This window comes from Penaeus chinensis, chromosome 10, assembly GCF_019202785.1.
Source record: "Penaeus chinensis breed Huanghai No. 1 chromosome 10, ASM1920278v2, whole genome shotgun sequence".
NCBI classification, from domain to species: domain Eukaryota; kingdom Metazoa; phylum Arthropoda; class Malacostraca; order Decapoda; family Penaeidae; genus Penaeus; species Penaeus chinensis.
Genome location: NC_061828.1, coordinates 10,346,580 through 10,359,079, shown reverse-complemented (window position 1 = coordinate 10,359,079; position 12,500 = coordinate 10,346,580). Strand labels below are relative to the sequence as shown.

Here is a 12,500-nt window from a genome sequence, read left to right as displayed (position 1 = left end):
GAAAAACAGATGGAGGAGAAAGATAGGGAAGAGCAAGATTGAGAAGAAGGAAGGGGAAGAGGAGGAGGAAGGGGATGATGGAGTAGGAGGGATAAGAGGAGATGGAGAATGAAGTGTGTATGAAAGAGATGTAGCAAGAGGAGCAGAGTGAGAAAAACGAGAAAGAGTAAACGGGAAATGAGAAGAAAGGAGAAAAGAAGAAGTAAAAAGGCAAAGGGAAGGGGAGAATGAAAAGACACACAGGCGAATTCACGGTCCTATAGCTTTAAAACATCAATAAGAAGTGCTCTGTTATGTTGAAATTTGGTAAGTAGCATTCTTGGTGCAACGATCATTCGCAACGTCATGAATTTCGACTTTGACCCTCCAACATCGCTAAAATAAGCGAAGAAACTGTAGAACAAAAATAAATAAACGAATAAATAAACAAACATATATATAAATGAAAAAGGGAGAATGTAAAACAAAACGCAAAGCAATGAAATCAACTTTATATAAAGCGTATAACGATGAGAACAATGTTAGCAGCTGATGAACTTTGCCTTGACCTACAATTGCATTACTCCAGGGAGGTCAAAAGGTCACGGAGATGGGTTAAATTGCGAAAGGTGTGATGGGATGTTAAGTCATTTATATAAGACAATATGAATAGATGTTAGGCGAAGGGATAATGCTAAGAGATGACGAAATTTGAAGCATATTGGTGATGACGTAATTGCTTGACCATTTTAGGATTTCCTCAAACACGGATTGAGAGAGAGAGAGAAAAAAAGAAGTATCCCATCTTTCATCCTTGCTTCAATTCGACGAAAGAAGTAAGAAGATAGAAAAGAAAAGAAAGTGATACTGAAGGAAAAAAAAAAAAAAAAGGAAACGCTAGGGGTCTTTTCCTTTATTTTCAGAACGTTGTTTTTCTATTTTCAGGAGAGCGAAGCATCCTACAGGATCCCATCTCACTCAAGAAGGATAAGCCGCCTCTTACAGCAGCCTCCTGTGACGTCACGAGCAGTCAGCAAAGCTCTTTCAGACAATGTCCTTCGCCTTGGTTTCGGGACGCAGGTGCGCTTCTGTCGGGTCACTTGTTTGGAGAATTTTCAATATCACTTTTTTCTGGCTCTTTGGTTCACTCTGCCAATTTGTAGGGTTTTTTTTCTCACTCTTTTCTTGTAACCTTCCCTTGCTTCATCCTTCTCTCTCTCTCTCTCTCTTTCTTTGCTTCATCCTCTCTCTCTCTCGTCTCTCCTCAAGCTCTCCTCATCCTCTAGTCTCTCTCCGCTCTCTCTCTCTCTCTCTCTCCTCTCTCTCTCTCTCTCTCTCGCTCTCCCCTCCCTCCCCCCCCCACCTCTCTCTCTCTTTCTCTCTCCACCCCTCACCCCCACCCTCTCTCTCTCTTCTCTCCTCTCTTTCCTTGCTTCAGAGAGAGAGAGAGAGAGGGAGAGGAGAGAGAGAGAGAGAGAGAGAGAGAGAGAGAGAGAGAGAGAGAGAGAGAGAGAGAGAGAGAAGAGAGAGAGAGAGAGAGAGAGAGAGAGAGAGATGGAGAGGAGGAGAGAGAGGGAGAGGAGAGAGAGAGGGAGAGGAAGAGAGAGAGAGGAGAGAGAGGAGAGAGAGAGAGAGAGAGGAGAGGAGAGAGAGAGGAGAGAGAAGAGGAGAAGAGGAGGAGGAGGGAGAGAGAGAGATGAGAGAGGAGAGAGAGAGAGAGATAGGAGAGAGAGAGAGGAGAGAAGAGAGAGAGAGAGAGAGGAGCGTGCTTGTACGTGGCGTGCCAAGAAACCCTGAAATTCCCGGTTTTCCCCTGCATCACCCCTCGACCCCCAGGTGTACAGCATGCAATCCCCACCAAAGTATTTCCCCCGCAAAAAAAGTCAAATTTACCTGAGCAAAAATTTTTTGCGAGAAATTTTTTTAAATTTTTTAAATATTTTATTATGTTCATTTTCTTTTCGTTTTTTTTTGATTTTTTTTCTTTCTCCCCTTGTATTTATCAATTTATTTGGGTTTACCCAAAAAACAGTTTTGGGGAAAACGTGATAACTGGGAAATTAAAGTTTTAAAATAAAATTGTTAAAAATTTGATTATTTTATATACTTTCGTTAGAGAAATTTGGGCAGTCTTTTTTGATGGTGCTCTCCTTTTAAAAGGCCCAAATTTCTCTCACCCCGGGGACGGCGCTTCGAGAAGGGGTGTCCAGAACAAATCTCCCGCGCCCAAAGCAACCCCCCCCGGTCTTCCCCTTCTCCACGCCCTCTGTCTGGCCTAAAGCCCCCCCGAGCAAAAAATCCCTGCTTCTTTGGGCCCGGACAGCCCGGGGCCTTGTACGCCAATCCCCGCCCCGGGAAAATGTTTCGGGCGGCCCCCCGCAGGCCGCCCCCTGCTAACCGGGGCGGTTTGCTGGTGAACGTCAACCCCCGAGAGTCCGCCCGGGGGCCCCCTTCGAGCAAAGAATTACCCGCCTTTTCCCCAAGGAAGCTTCCCCTCACAGGACCCCGGGCAGGATCCCCGTGGCTTCCCCCGTGTTTCCCCCCGCTTCCCCCAGGCGCCCCCCCTGGAGGCCAGACCAATCCCCCCCAAGGCCCAAGCATTGACGTCCAGCCCCCAGAGGATAAGCTAAATTTAGCTTCCTTTTTTTGTATCCTCAATGGATTTCCCGTCCTGCGGGGAATTTATGAAAAGGCTTTGCCATTGTAACTCCCCAAGAGGTGGAATGACGACAAAAAAGACGAAAGGGAGCACCCACGCCCCCGTTCCCCCCCCAAGCCCGGGGGGCGGGCCGAACCAAAGGAGAGGACCCTAGGGGACCGGGAAGGAGACACACCCCTGGGGTCGTTCGATCACAGCACACAGCTAACCCCGGGGTTTACAAAACGATATTACGACAGGGGTCGATGCGGGTGCGCCCGCGAGGGCGGGCGACAGGGGTTCATGTAAAACCCGATGAGAAACCTGATCAAAACCCGTTTTCCAGCAAAATAGCCCAAATTGATCCTTGCGATGACGAAGACGACTACATCGAGGCAGACTGCGACGTGAAGCCGATGGAGAGTTAAAAAAGGCGGCCCTCGTCTACGGCTACGGGAGGGGCCCCCCGGGGTTCAAAAGTGGCGGGTTTTCCCTTTCCCCTGGGAAGAGCCTTGCGGCCCCCATCGTCTGCCCCCGGGGAAAAAGATGGACCTGCGAGCCCTTCTCGCCCAAAGTCTTGGACAAAAAGCTGAGGTGCGTGAGTGAAGGAGATTATGGGATCATTATCAAGCCACGAAGGAGAAATTGCCCGCAAAGGGGCAGGCGGCAGGGGCGGGAAAAGAAGGGCAAGTTGTGGCGGCGGGTTGCTACGACCCCGGAAGTATTCCCCGAAAGGGTGAGGGCCCGAAGCCCCCTTGAAGACGCAAACCTTTTAGGCAAACTCGCCTTTATGGGTCCCCCCACTAGATACTTCGGGAAACTCCATGAGAAACCCCCAAGATCGGAAGACCCCGAGGGTTGGTTCCCGCCAGGAGCTCCCCCCGCCCCCAGGAAAAAGGGAAACCCCCCTTCCGAGATGTGTCCTAAAATAAACAGTGAGCCCGGATCACTTACTGCCCCCGAGCCCCGTCAGCCCCCCGGGGTGTCGGCAACCAGTGGCCCCCGCCCCCGCTCCCCCCCGGGGGCCCCGCGCCCCCCCCTCCACTTGGCCCAAAAAGAAGTCCCCTTCTAGACTCTGCGTATGGGCGTATTTCCCCTCCCTTTAGGGGACCTGCCCCCCCACCGCCCCGACCCGTGGCCCTGCCCCTAAAACCCCTTGATTCCCTAGCCCCCGGCGGGTACAATCCCTTTGGGCCCCTTTTTCCGCCCGAAAGTCACAACCCCCGAGGACGCCCCCGGGCCCGTGGTTACCCTCGATTTTAGGGGGAAGAAGAAGTCACTCATTTCCCAGATGTCAATCCCTTGTAGGCATCTACATACGCTGCCCCACCGTTAGGGAGGGTAGGGGCCTTTTAACTTGGGTTTAAAGCACGCATAATATTCTGTTAGGTATTTAGCATGTATGAATTCTTTCCAAATTTTTTCCCCCAGGTGTTTTTCCTTAAAAAAGAAAAGGTTCGAACCACCCCCCGGCAGGTCGCGACCCCACGTCCCCGACCCGTTGCCGGTGGGTTGGCCCCCCCTTTGGGCCCCATCCCCGGAGCCCCGGTTCGGCGGGGCGAGAGAGGCGTCGCGCCCCCCCGGCCAAACCCAAAAACCCTCTCCACGGCGGTCCTTCCTCCCTAACTTCTCGAAGGTCGTCAGGTCGCCCCTGAAGAAGGCAAGCCACGGGCTCAAGCACCAACCCGGACGAAGAATGGAAAGAGGGAGAAAGAAAAAAGGAGACGGTACTGCCGGCCGCTGCTCCTCATAAGTCCATCCAGAATCGGACGTTTACAGCTACGTCATCCAAGTCTTCCTCGTCATCGTCTTCGTCGTCGTCCGCCTCCAGCAAGGACAGCGTCATGACGGTTATCCCAGCACCACGCAACAAGGGCGCCAAGTGGTTCATGAGGCACTTTGTAGGATCCAGGGGAAAGCTTTCGGCTGTATAAGATTTCTTTAGCAAGGAGTTTCATTTTGGGATAAAAAAGGGGGGAGGGGGTAAAGAGTCGAGGCGAGACTTCGTAAAAGATACCTGGTGGAAGTGAGATCGGGAGAACCAAAAAGGAGATGATGATCACGAGGAGAATCGCCTGAAAAGATGACGATTTCTAAGGCGCAGGAATAAAGCAGCATCCAGGAAGAATCCAGGAAGAGAGACAAAGACCTAGCAAAAGTGATTTTAAGAACCATCAGGATAATTAGGAAAAGTGAAAAAAAAATAAAAAACAATAAAGGAAAACATGAATGAAAATTTGAAACTTATAAAGGTGAACGTAAAATGTTTACTGAGATCCAAAAGACAAGAACAAGGCTACAAGACGATGATGCTGAGAAAGATGAAATCATTAAAGGCTTGGCGAGAGTGTGAGTCCCGTTAAGACTAGGTTGAATGCATGTTGTTATTGCATGTTGCAAACGAGTGAATCGTCTTTATTTATGAAAATCGGAAAGGGAAATGAAAGCTTAAAAAAAGGAAAGTAAGCAAAAATAAAATATACGATTTACCCAGAGATCGGAAAAATAGTGTGCATTTGCTTGACAAGGACATATTTTGAAATCGCGACTTTAAGCTGTTGAAAGGAGTCAAGAATGGAATGTAAAAATCAAGGAAAGACATAGTTAAGATTATGTTGAGTCATCAAGGAACGAATATCACTGAATTGAACGTCCTCAGAAGAGGGGGTAGGTAAAGAACGGACACACACACACACACACACACATAGGACCAGAGTGAGGAGAACAGCAGGAGAGAGAAGAGAGAAAGATAGAGAGAGAGAGAGGAGGAGAGAGAGAAGAGAGAGAGAGAGAGAGAGTAGGAGAGAAGAGAGATAGAGAGGAGAGAAGAAGGAGAGAGAGAGAGAAAAAGAGACAAGAGAGAGAGAGAGGGGACGAGACAAGAGCTCGCGCGCGCGCTTCCAGAGACCGCTCTACGCGCTCGCCTCGCTCGCGCGTCTCCGCGCTGCGCGTCTCTGTCTCGGCCGCTCCCTCGAGCCAGCGCCGATCCAAGCGCGCGCGACTCCAACTCGCTCCCGCGCTCTCTCGCGCGCGCTCACTCGCGCTGCGCGCGCGCTTCTCTTCCTGCTGCGCTGTCTCCTCTCCCCTTCCTATCTGCCCTCTCCTACGCTCTCTCTACTTCTGCTTCTTCGTACGACGCTTCTTCCGTCTCTCTCTCTCGTCCTTCTCTCGCGTCCCTTCTCCCTCTCCTCTGCTCTCCTCTCTCAATTCCACTCACTCAAACCGCCCATCACTCAAGCTCTCCTCTTTCTCCTCCTCCCCTCTCCTCGTCCTCCCCTCTCTCTCTCTCTCTTCTCCTCTTCTCTCTTCTCTCCTCTGCATCGCGCTCTCTCCTTGCTTCTTCCTCTTTTGCCTCTCCTCTCTATCCTAGCCTCTCTGTCTCCTACTCTCTCTCTCTTCTGCTGCCCTCTTCTATTCTGCCTGGCTGCGCTCCCTCTCTCTTCCTTCGCTCTCTCCATTCTCACTCCACTCAACTGCCACGCACTCACTCACACTCTCTCTCTCTCTCTCTTCTCCTTCACCCCTCATCCTTCTACCGTCTCTCCTTCTCTCTACTTCTCGCTCCCTTGCTCCTTTCTCTCCTTTTCTTCTTCTCTCTCTCCTCTCTCTCCAGTTCTCACTCAACTCACTTCACCTACAACGCACACTCAGCTCAACTCACACACCGGTCTCGACGCTTTCCATCTCTTCTTCCTCACTCTTTCTCCTCTCTCTTCTCTCTCTCTCCGCTCGTTTCTTTTTCCGCCTCTCTCTCTACTTCTCTCTCTCTCTCCCACCACATTAACCCACCACAAAACCCCCCTCCCCCACCCTCCCCCCAACCCCCCCCGCCCCCCAGCTCAAACCCCCAAAAAACCCACAATCCCACCAACATTCAACCCCAACACTCCCATAAACCCACAACCCCCCCCACGCCCCCCCAATAATACCACACCATCCCCCACCACCCCTACACCCCCACCCCCCCTAAAAAATTACCCACCCCAAACCCTCCTCCCCTACCCCACCCCCACCCAACCCCCCACCACTCCCCTCACCCCCCACCCACAAACCCATCACCAACCCCGCACCGCCCTCCCCCCCACACCCCTCCCCCCACCTAATCCCCCCCCTTTCCACCCCCCACCAGCCCAACCCAGCACTCCCTCCCCCCCCCCCCCCCCCCCCCCCCCCCCCCACCCCCCCACCCCCCCCCCCCCCCCCCCCCAACCCCCCCCCCCCCCCCCCCCCCCCCCCCCGCCCCCCACCACCCCCCCCCCGCGGGCCCACCCCCCACCGCACCCCCACTACCACGGCGTCCGCGCGCGTGCCTCCCGCGCCCCCCCCCCGCAGCCCCGTCCCCTCCCCTCCCCCCCCGCCCGCCCGCCCCCCCCCCCCCTCTCTTTCCGCAATCGCGTAACACCCCTAACCCCGGTATAACATCGTTAACTGAGCTGGTGAACACGAGGCCATAGAAGCCCGTAGACCCTACCGTTGTTTGTGTAGTTTTATGGTCCAGGAAATTTGGGACGCGAAATGCATACTTAGTGGAATATAATATTCTTCTTTTCATCAAACAGAAGCATATGTATTTAGAATGCCATAATTTTGTACTTGTTCTTCTCTGATCGGTTGATGACTCATATTGTGTAAAAAAAAAAAGAAAGAGAAATAATGACAATGATAATAATAATAATAATAATAATAAAAAGAAAAAACCAAAAGAGGAAATTATTAGTACCCATCATAAAGTAGCTTCTTGTTAGCAGCTGCAAAACATAGTCTACTGGATCATCTTCATGACGCGTCTCTGACAAGCCCTTAGTATTAGCAATATATATCCATAACCCTCATGAATGCACATAATGGTGATATTTGGTCCCTTTTAACATACCTGAAAGCCTTAACATATCATTAAAGAACGATGTAAAACGAAGTGTGAGTTTTATTAAACCTTTTATTACTCATTTTGGTTTCTTTCCTTCTGACATGTGGTCAGTTTTAATTATACAAAAAAATAAATTACATGTTAGATTAAATACATTGTTTAAGGGTATCCAACAGCTGAATGTAACCTTGATTAATGATTTAATATAACGCGGAAGAAAATGAGAAATGTGATAGCAAATAAATAGATAAATAAAATCAGTTTGTATATACCACCTTAGCCCATAGTAAAAACATAATAACAATAAAAATTTTCCAATGAGATTCCCTTTAAAAAAAAGAACGATCCTTTATCAAACAAGACCTGGAATTGAAAGAGCACTAAACTTCTTACGAAAACTGAATTGCAATGTTCACTCTTTCGTGAGGATAAAATTTTCCTCTTTAATTTACCATACTTTAACCCTTAAAAAAAAAAAAGGAAAAACAAAGATTCCCCAAAATTACTATATTCTCATCACAAAACACAGCAATCGTAAAGGCTTCTATAATGGCCAAAAAAACAACAACATATCCCTCGGCCCCCTCGATAGAAAATATTCGTCAAGACCCCCCCTTCATTTTTTTCCCGTCCTCCTTTTCTTTTTTTTTCCCTTTTGGTTTTCCCTTTTCGACGACTTCAAAACCCGGGAAAGGGGAAGAGGGGGGAGAAAGTGGCCCCCACACACGTGATGTATACTTACCAAACCTCCACAGTGGAAAAAATAAAAAGAAACCCACCTGTGGCTGTATACTTACCAACATAACAAAATGCATGGAAAAAACTCACCCACACACACAACAAAAAAAAACACACACACCCCACACACAAAGTTGACTGTATACTTACCACATAACACAGCATGACACCACACACCACACACACACACACTGTGTAGTATACTTACCCAAAATACAACATGCATGGCACACAACCCACAAACACACAACACCAACAACCACACCCCCACACACACACAACACACACCCACACCAACCTGTATCTGTATACTTAACAAAAAAACCATGCATGGACCCCACACACACACACCACCCCCCCACACACACACAACACACAAACAAACCCAAAAACATGCATGTGGTACGCGCGGCCCTTTTTAATATATTTTAAAAATATTATTTATTCATAATTTAAAAATATATTTAATATATATATGCGTGTTTGGGTATATGGTCATATATAAAATTTTTAAAATATAACAGTGTATTTTAAATATTATAAGGGGTGTTGTGGGTGTGTGTGTGGTTAATTAATATGCACCCAAACCCCTATTGTGTGTGTGTGTATATATTATATATATAATATATATTAAATAAATATACACATTTACATAAAATATTGTTAAATTTTTAAATTAATATAAAAGTATACATATAACAATATGTTTTTATATAATGTGTAATATATTATAAATGTGTATATATATATATATATTTTTATATTTAAACACACACACACACACCAACACTCACATATATTATAACATCAACCACACACAACAAATATTTATTTTTATATATATAAATTAAAATAATAATTTACAATACTACAACACTGCATACGTGTTATATTTGTTTATTTAAAATTTTTATATAAATTTAAAATTATATATAATATATGTGTGTGTGTGTGTGTGGTGGTTTTGTATTATGTGTGTGTAAGTGTGTGTAAGTTTTTGTTGTGTATGTGTGGTTTTGTCTGTGTGGTGCACTAAAAACGTAAAAAACCCCCCAAACCTAATAGACCATCGTCATATTCATTTAATTCTTTGCCTCGTATTGCACAAAAATCTTGACTTTTTTTTTTTTAAAGCCCAAAACTAATTCTTTTCCACAGTCAAATTCTGGAAAAATTAGAAAGAAACCCCAAGGAAGCGGAAACCCCAAATTTTTTCAAAACGAGGTTGGGGTGATGGGAATCAAATTTCTCTTCCCCCAACAAGAAAAACGTCAAAAGAAAGGGGTTGTTTATTCTCCGAAATTCCAGACAAACACGAAAAAAAAGGAAAAAGGAAAAACTAATCTTGAGGATTAAGAAGAGAAAATAAAAAAAAAAATAAGAAGAAAAGAAAAGGAAAACAAATCTTGAGGATTAAGAAGAGAAAATAAAAAATAAGGAAGAAGAAGAGAAGGAAAACAAAATCTTGTGGATTAAGAAGAGAGAAAAAAAAAAAAAATCTCACCATGAGCAGCTATGCGACACATCTGCCGGCTCTGATCAAAGGCTGTCCCGGCGGGGCACATGTACAAGGTCTTCGGCTCGTCACACCGGTGGTACACGTTTACAGTACTTGGTGTGCTGGATGAACAATCTTGTACACTCCTGTAATAAGGAAAGGAAGTGTTAAAAAGGTGATGCCGGGATAGTGAGCTTAAGAAACGAGTTGGTGGTCTTTTAAAACATACATACACGCAGGCGCACATATACATACACACACACGCAAACGCACACACACACACACACACACACACACACACACACACACACACACACACACACATACACACACACACACACACACACACACGCACGCACGCAAACGCACAGACAAACACACACACACACGAAGACACACAGACAAACACTCACACACACACTGATAACATAACAGCTTGCTTGGTGACCCATAATCCGAACAACGCCAGAAAGAGAACTATGAGGACCTCGGAATCGAAGTAACAGCTACCTGGTTCTCAACCGATGGTTCCACAGGCGCAGGTTCCACAGGAGAGTCAGTGGATGGTTCTACTGCGTCAGGAACGGCAGGTTCTGGATTTTCTGTGGATGGTTCTAAGGAGTCAGGGGCGGTAGGTTCTATTGGCTTTTCTGTAGATGGTTCTACGGCGTCGGGAACGACAGGTACTACTGGGCTATCTGTAGATGGTTCCACGGAGTCAGGAACGGCAGGTTCTACTGGGCTATCTGTGGATGGTTCTACGGCGTCGGGAACGGCAGGTTCTACTTGGTTATCTGTAGATGGTTCTACGGCGTCGGGAACGATAGGTTCTACTGGGCTATCTGTAGATGGTTCTACGGCGTCAGGAACGGCAGGTTCTACCGTGGACGGTTCCACAGAGCTCGGCAATACCGTTTGTGTCGGTACTGCAGGTTCAACCACCGCAGGAGCGTCGGTCACTGATTCCCCTGGTGCCGGAGACTCGGGGCTCTCGCTGCTGCAGTCTCCCGGGATGCAGGTGCTGGCCTCTTCAGCGAAGATGTGATCGACAGGGCACAAGAACAGGTACCTGGCGAAGGACACCCCGGTGCCTATGTAGTCCACGCACCTGAGACGGGAAAAGAATCATCAAAGTGCAGATTAGCATCCTTTTGATTAAAAACAAAAGCAAAAAACAACGACAGAACAAAAAATAGCCATTAAAGACAAGTTTCTAATTGATTAAAAAAATAATAAGGATAATAACAACAACAACAGCAACAGCAACAAAAATATCGAACGAATAACTAGTGCTTCGAACTTTACGGAATGATAAAACAACAGCAAAAAAAGAATTCCGAGTCCCTCTAACAAGCAAACAATCAAACAAACAAACAAAAACAGTGAATTCTGAGTACTTTCACAGACTAACCTGTAAAAGACCGAGCAGTTGGAGGGATGCGCGTAGAAACCTTGGCTGGGACACGGCAGATTCTGGATCTCGCTCCTGGACACCGGCGTCAGAAACTGCCACGGATTTGCTGCTAATTATGAAAAGGTGAATGAAACGAAAATTCGTATTTCCTGAAGGGTTGATTGATATATTCTATTTTGATTTATCAACTATTTGTGTTTTTTAGAAAAGAAGAAACTTTATATCCACGCAGGGAAAAGGGAAATACTTACAATAGATCTTCTGGTACTGAGAAGGAGAACGGACGCTGCTTTGTACTGTTAAGGGAACGGGGAAAGAGGGCGTGCCAAGAAAGTAGGCGGAGCTTGGAAAGTAGGCAGGGCAGGGAAAGTAGGCGGGGCATGGAAAGTAGGCGGGGCTTGGAAAGTAGGCTGGGCATGGAAAGTAGGCGCGGCTTGGAAAGTAGGCGGGGCTTGGAAAGCATTGAAGTGGGTGTAGGATGCAGTGGGCGGGGCTTGGAAGGGGGAGTGGCGATAGACATAAGGCAAAAGATGGAAGTTGGGGGGAACCTGATGGGTATAAGCGGCCGCGAGCACCGCCAGCGTCGCCTGCAGTAGAACCTTGCCCAGCATCTGCAAGGTAGAAATAAAGATTATTTGATTTTGGTCCTGTGAGTCGCATTCCTGTCTATTCTTTTCTTTCCTTCTTGTTTTGTTTTGTTTTTGTCTTTTGTTTTTCTTAACACAATCACACACATATTTACTTATTTAATTCCTTTACTTTTACTTCTTTCATTCACTCCCCTCCTCTGTTTCTTCTTCTTCTTCTTCTTCTTCTTCTTATATCTTACTTTTTTATTCATGCGTCATTCCCTCACTCCCTCTCTCCATTTCTTCTTTACTCCCTTCCTTTCGTTATTCCTCACTCTCTTTTTTCTTCCCTTCCCCTTTATATTCCTTCTGTATCACATTTAATCTGTCATTATATAACATGCAAATTTCGAGAAAAAAAAAAAAAAAGTGTCTACAGGTTTATCATTATTTTCGACATCTAGTTTATTTCATAACAAGCTAATACACAAAACACAAACTTTCTATTTATGACATGTTTCGAAACGGATTTGTGCACCAACGGTTTGCAGTCGTTGGTGTTTTTAATGCAAATTTTCTCAATTACCTCGAATGTTACAGGAAAAGAGAATGACGATTGTTTATTATCTTTGTTTAGAATACATATCATAGAGCAGAACGAAACACACACACACACACATATAAGAAAACAAACAAACAAACACAAAACACACACACACACATACACACACATTTAAAAAAAACACACACCACACAATACACACAACACAAAAAAACACACACACAACACACAAACA

General features: G+C 46.4%; 2 protein-coding genes across 3 annotated transcripts in view; one reads left to right on the top strand and one right to left on the bottom strand.

Moving 5' to 3' along the window:
- Nucleotides 1-1,157, top strand: part of LOC125029388 (serine/arginine repetitive matrix protein 2-like) — a 31,509-nt gene extending 30,352 nt beyond the window's left edge. The window contains exon 2 of the mRNA XM_047619216.1: nt 925-1,157. Within this exon, the coding sequence (XP_047475172.1) occupies nt 925-1,142 (218 nt within the window). The 3' untranslated portion in view covers nt 1,143-1,157. The remainder of the gene's footprint in view (nt 1-924) is intronic.
- Nucleotides 1,158-9,712: 8,555 nt separating this feature from the next.
- On the bottom strand, nt 9,713-11,819 carry LOC125029683 (extensin-like). 2 transcript variants are annotated; one of them, XM_047619740.1, is made up of 4 exons: nt 11,386-11,819; nt 11,132-11,240; nt 10,231-10,828; nt 9,713-9,866 (listed from the first exon to the last, which is right to left on the bottom strand). In XM_047619740.1, the coding sequence occupies exons 1-4, from the start codon at nt 11,792-11,794 to the stop codon at nt 9,807-9,809; spliced, it is 1,176 nt and encodes a 391-aa protein (XP_047475696.1). In that variant the 5' UTR covers nt 11,795-11,819; the 3' UTR covers nt 9,713-9,806. The 2 variants fall into 2 exon arrangements, with proteins under 2 accessions (XP_047475696.1, XP_047475694.1); XM_047619738.1 differs by having other exon boundaries at nt 11,132-11,243; nt 11,386-11,809.
- Nucleotides 11,820-12,500: the final 681 nt, after the last annotated feature.

What these genes read in the sequence shown, in the direction of transcription:
- LOC125029683 (XM_047619738.1), bottom strand. Translation starts at nt 11,794, where the DNA reads ATGCGACTCACAGGACCAAAATCAAATAATCTTTATTTCTACCTTGCA. An exon ending in AACTGCTCGGTCTTTTACAG is followed by an intron (nt 10,829 to 11,131) that starts GTTAGTCTGTGA and finishes TTCCCGTCTCAG; the next exon opens with GTGCGTGGACTACATAGGCA. An exon ending in AACCATCGGTTGAGAACCAG is followed by an intron (nt 9,867 to 10,230) that starts GTAGCTGTTACT and finishes TCCTTATTACAG; the next exon opens with GAGTGTACAAGATTGTTCAT.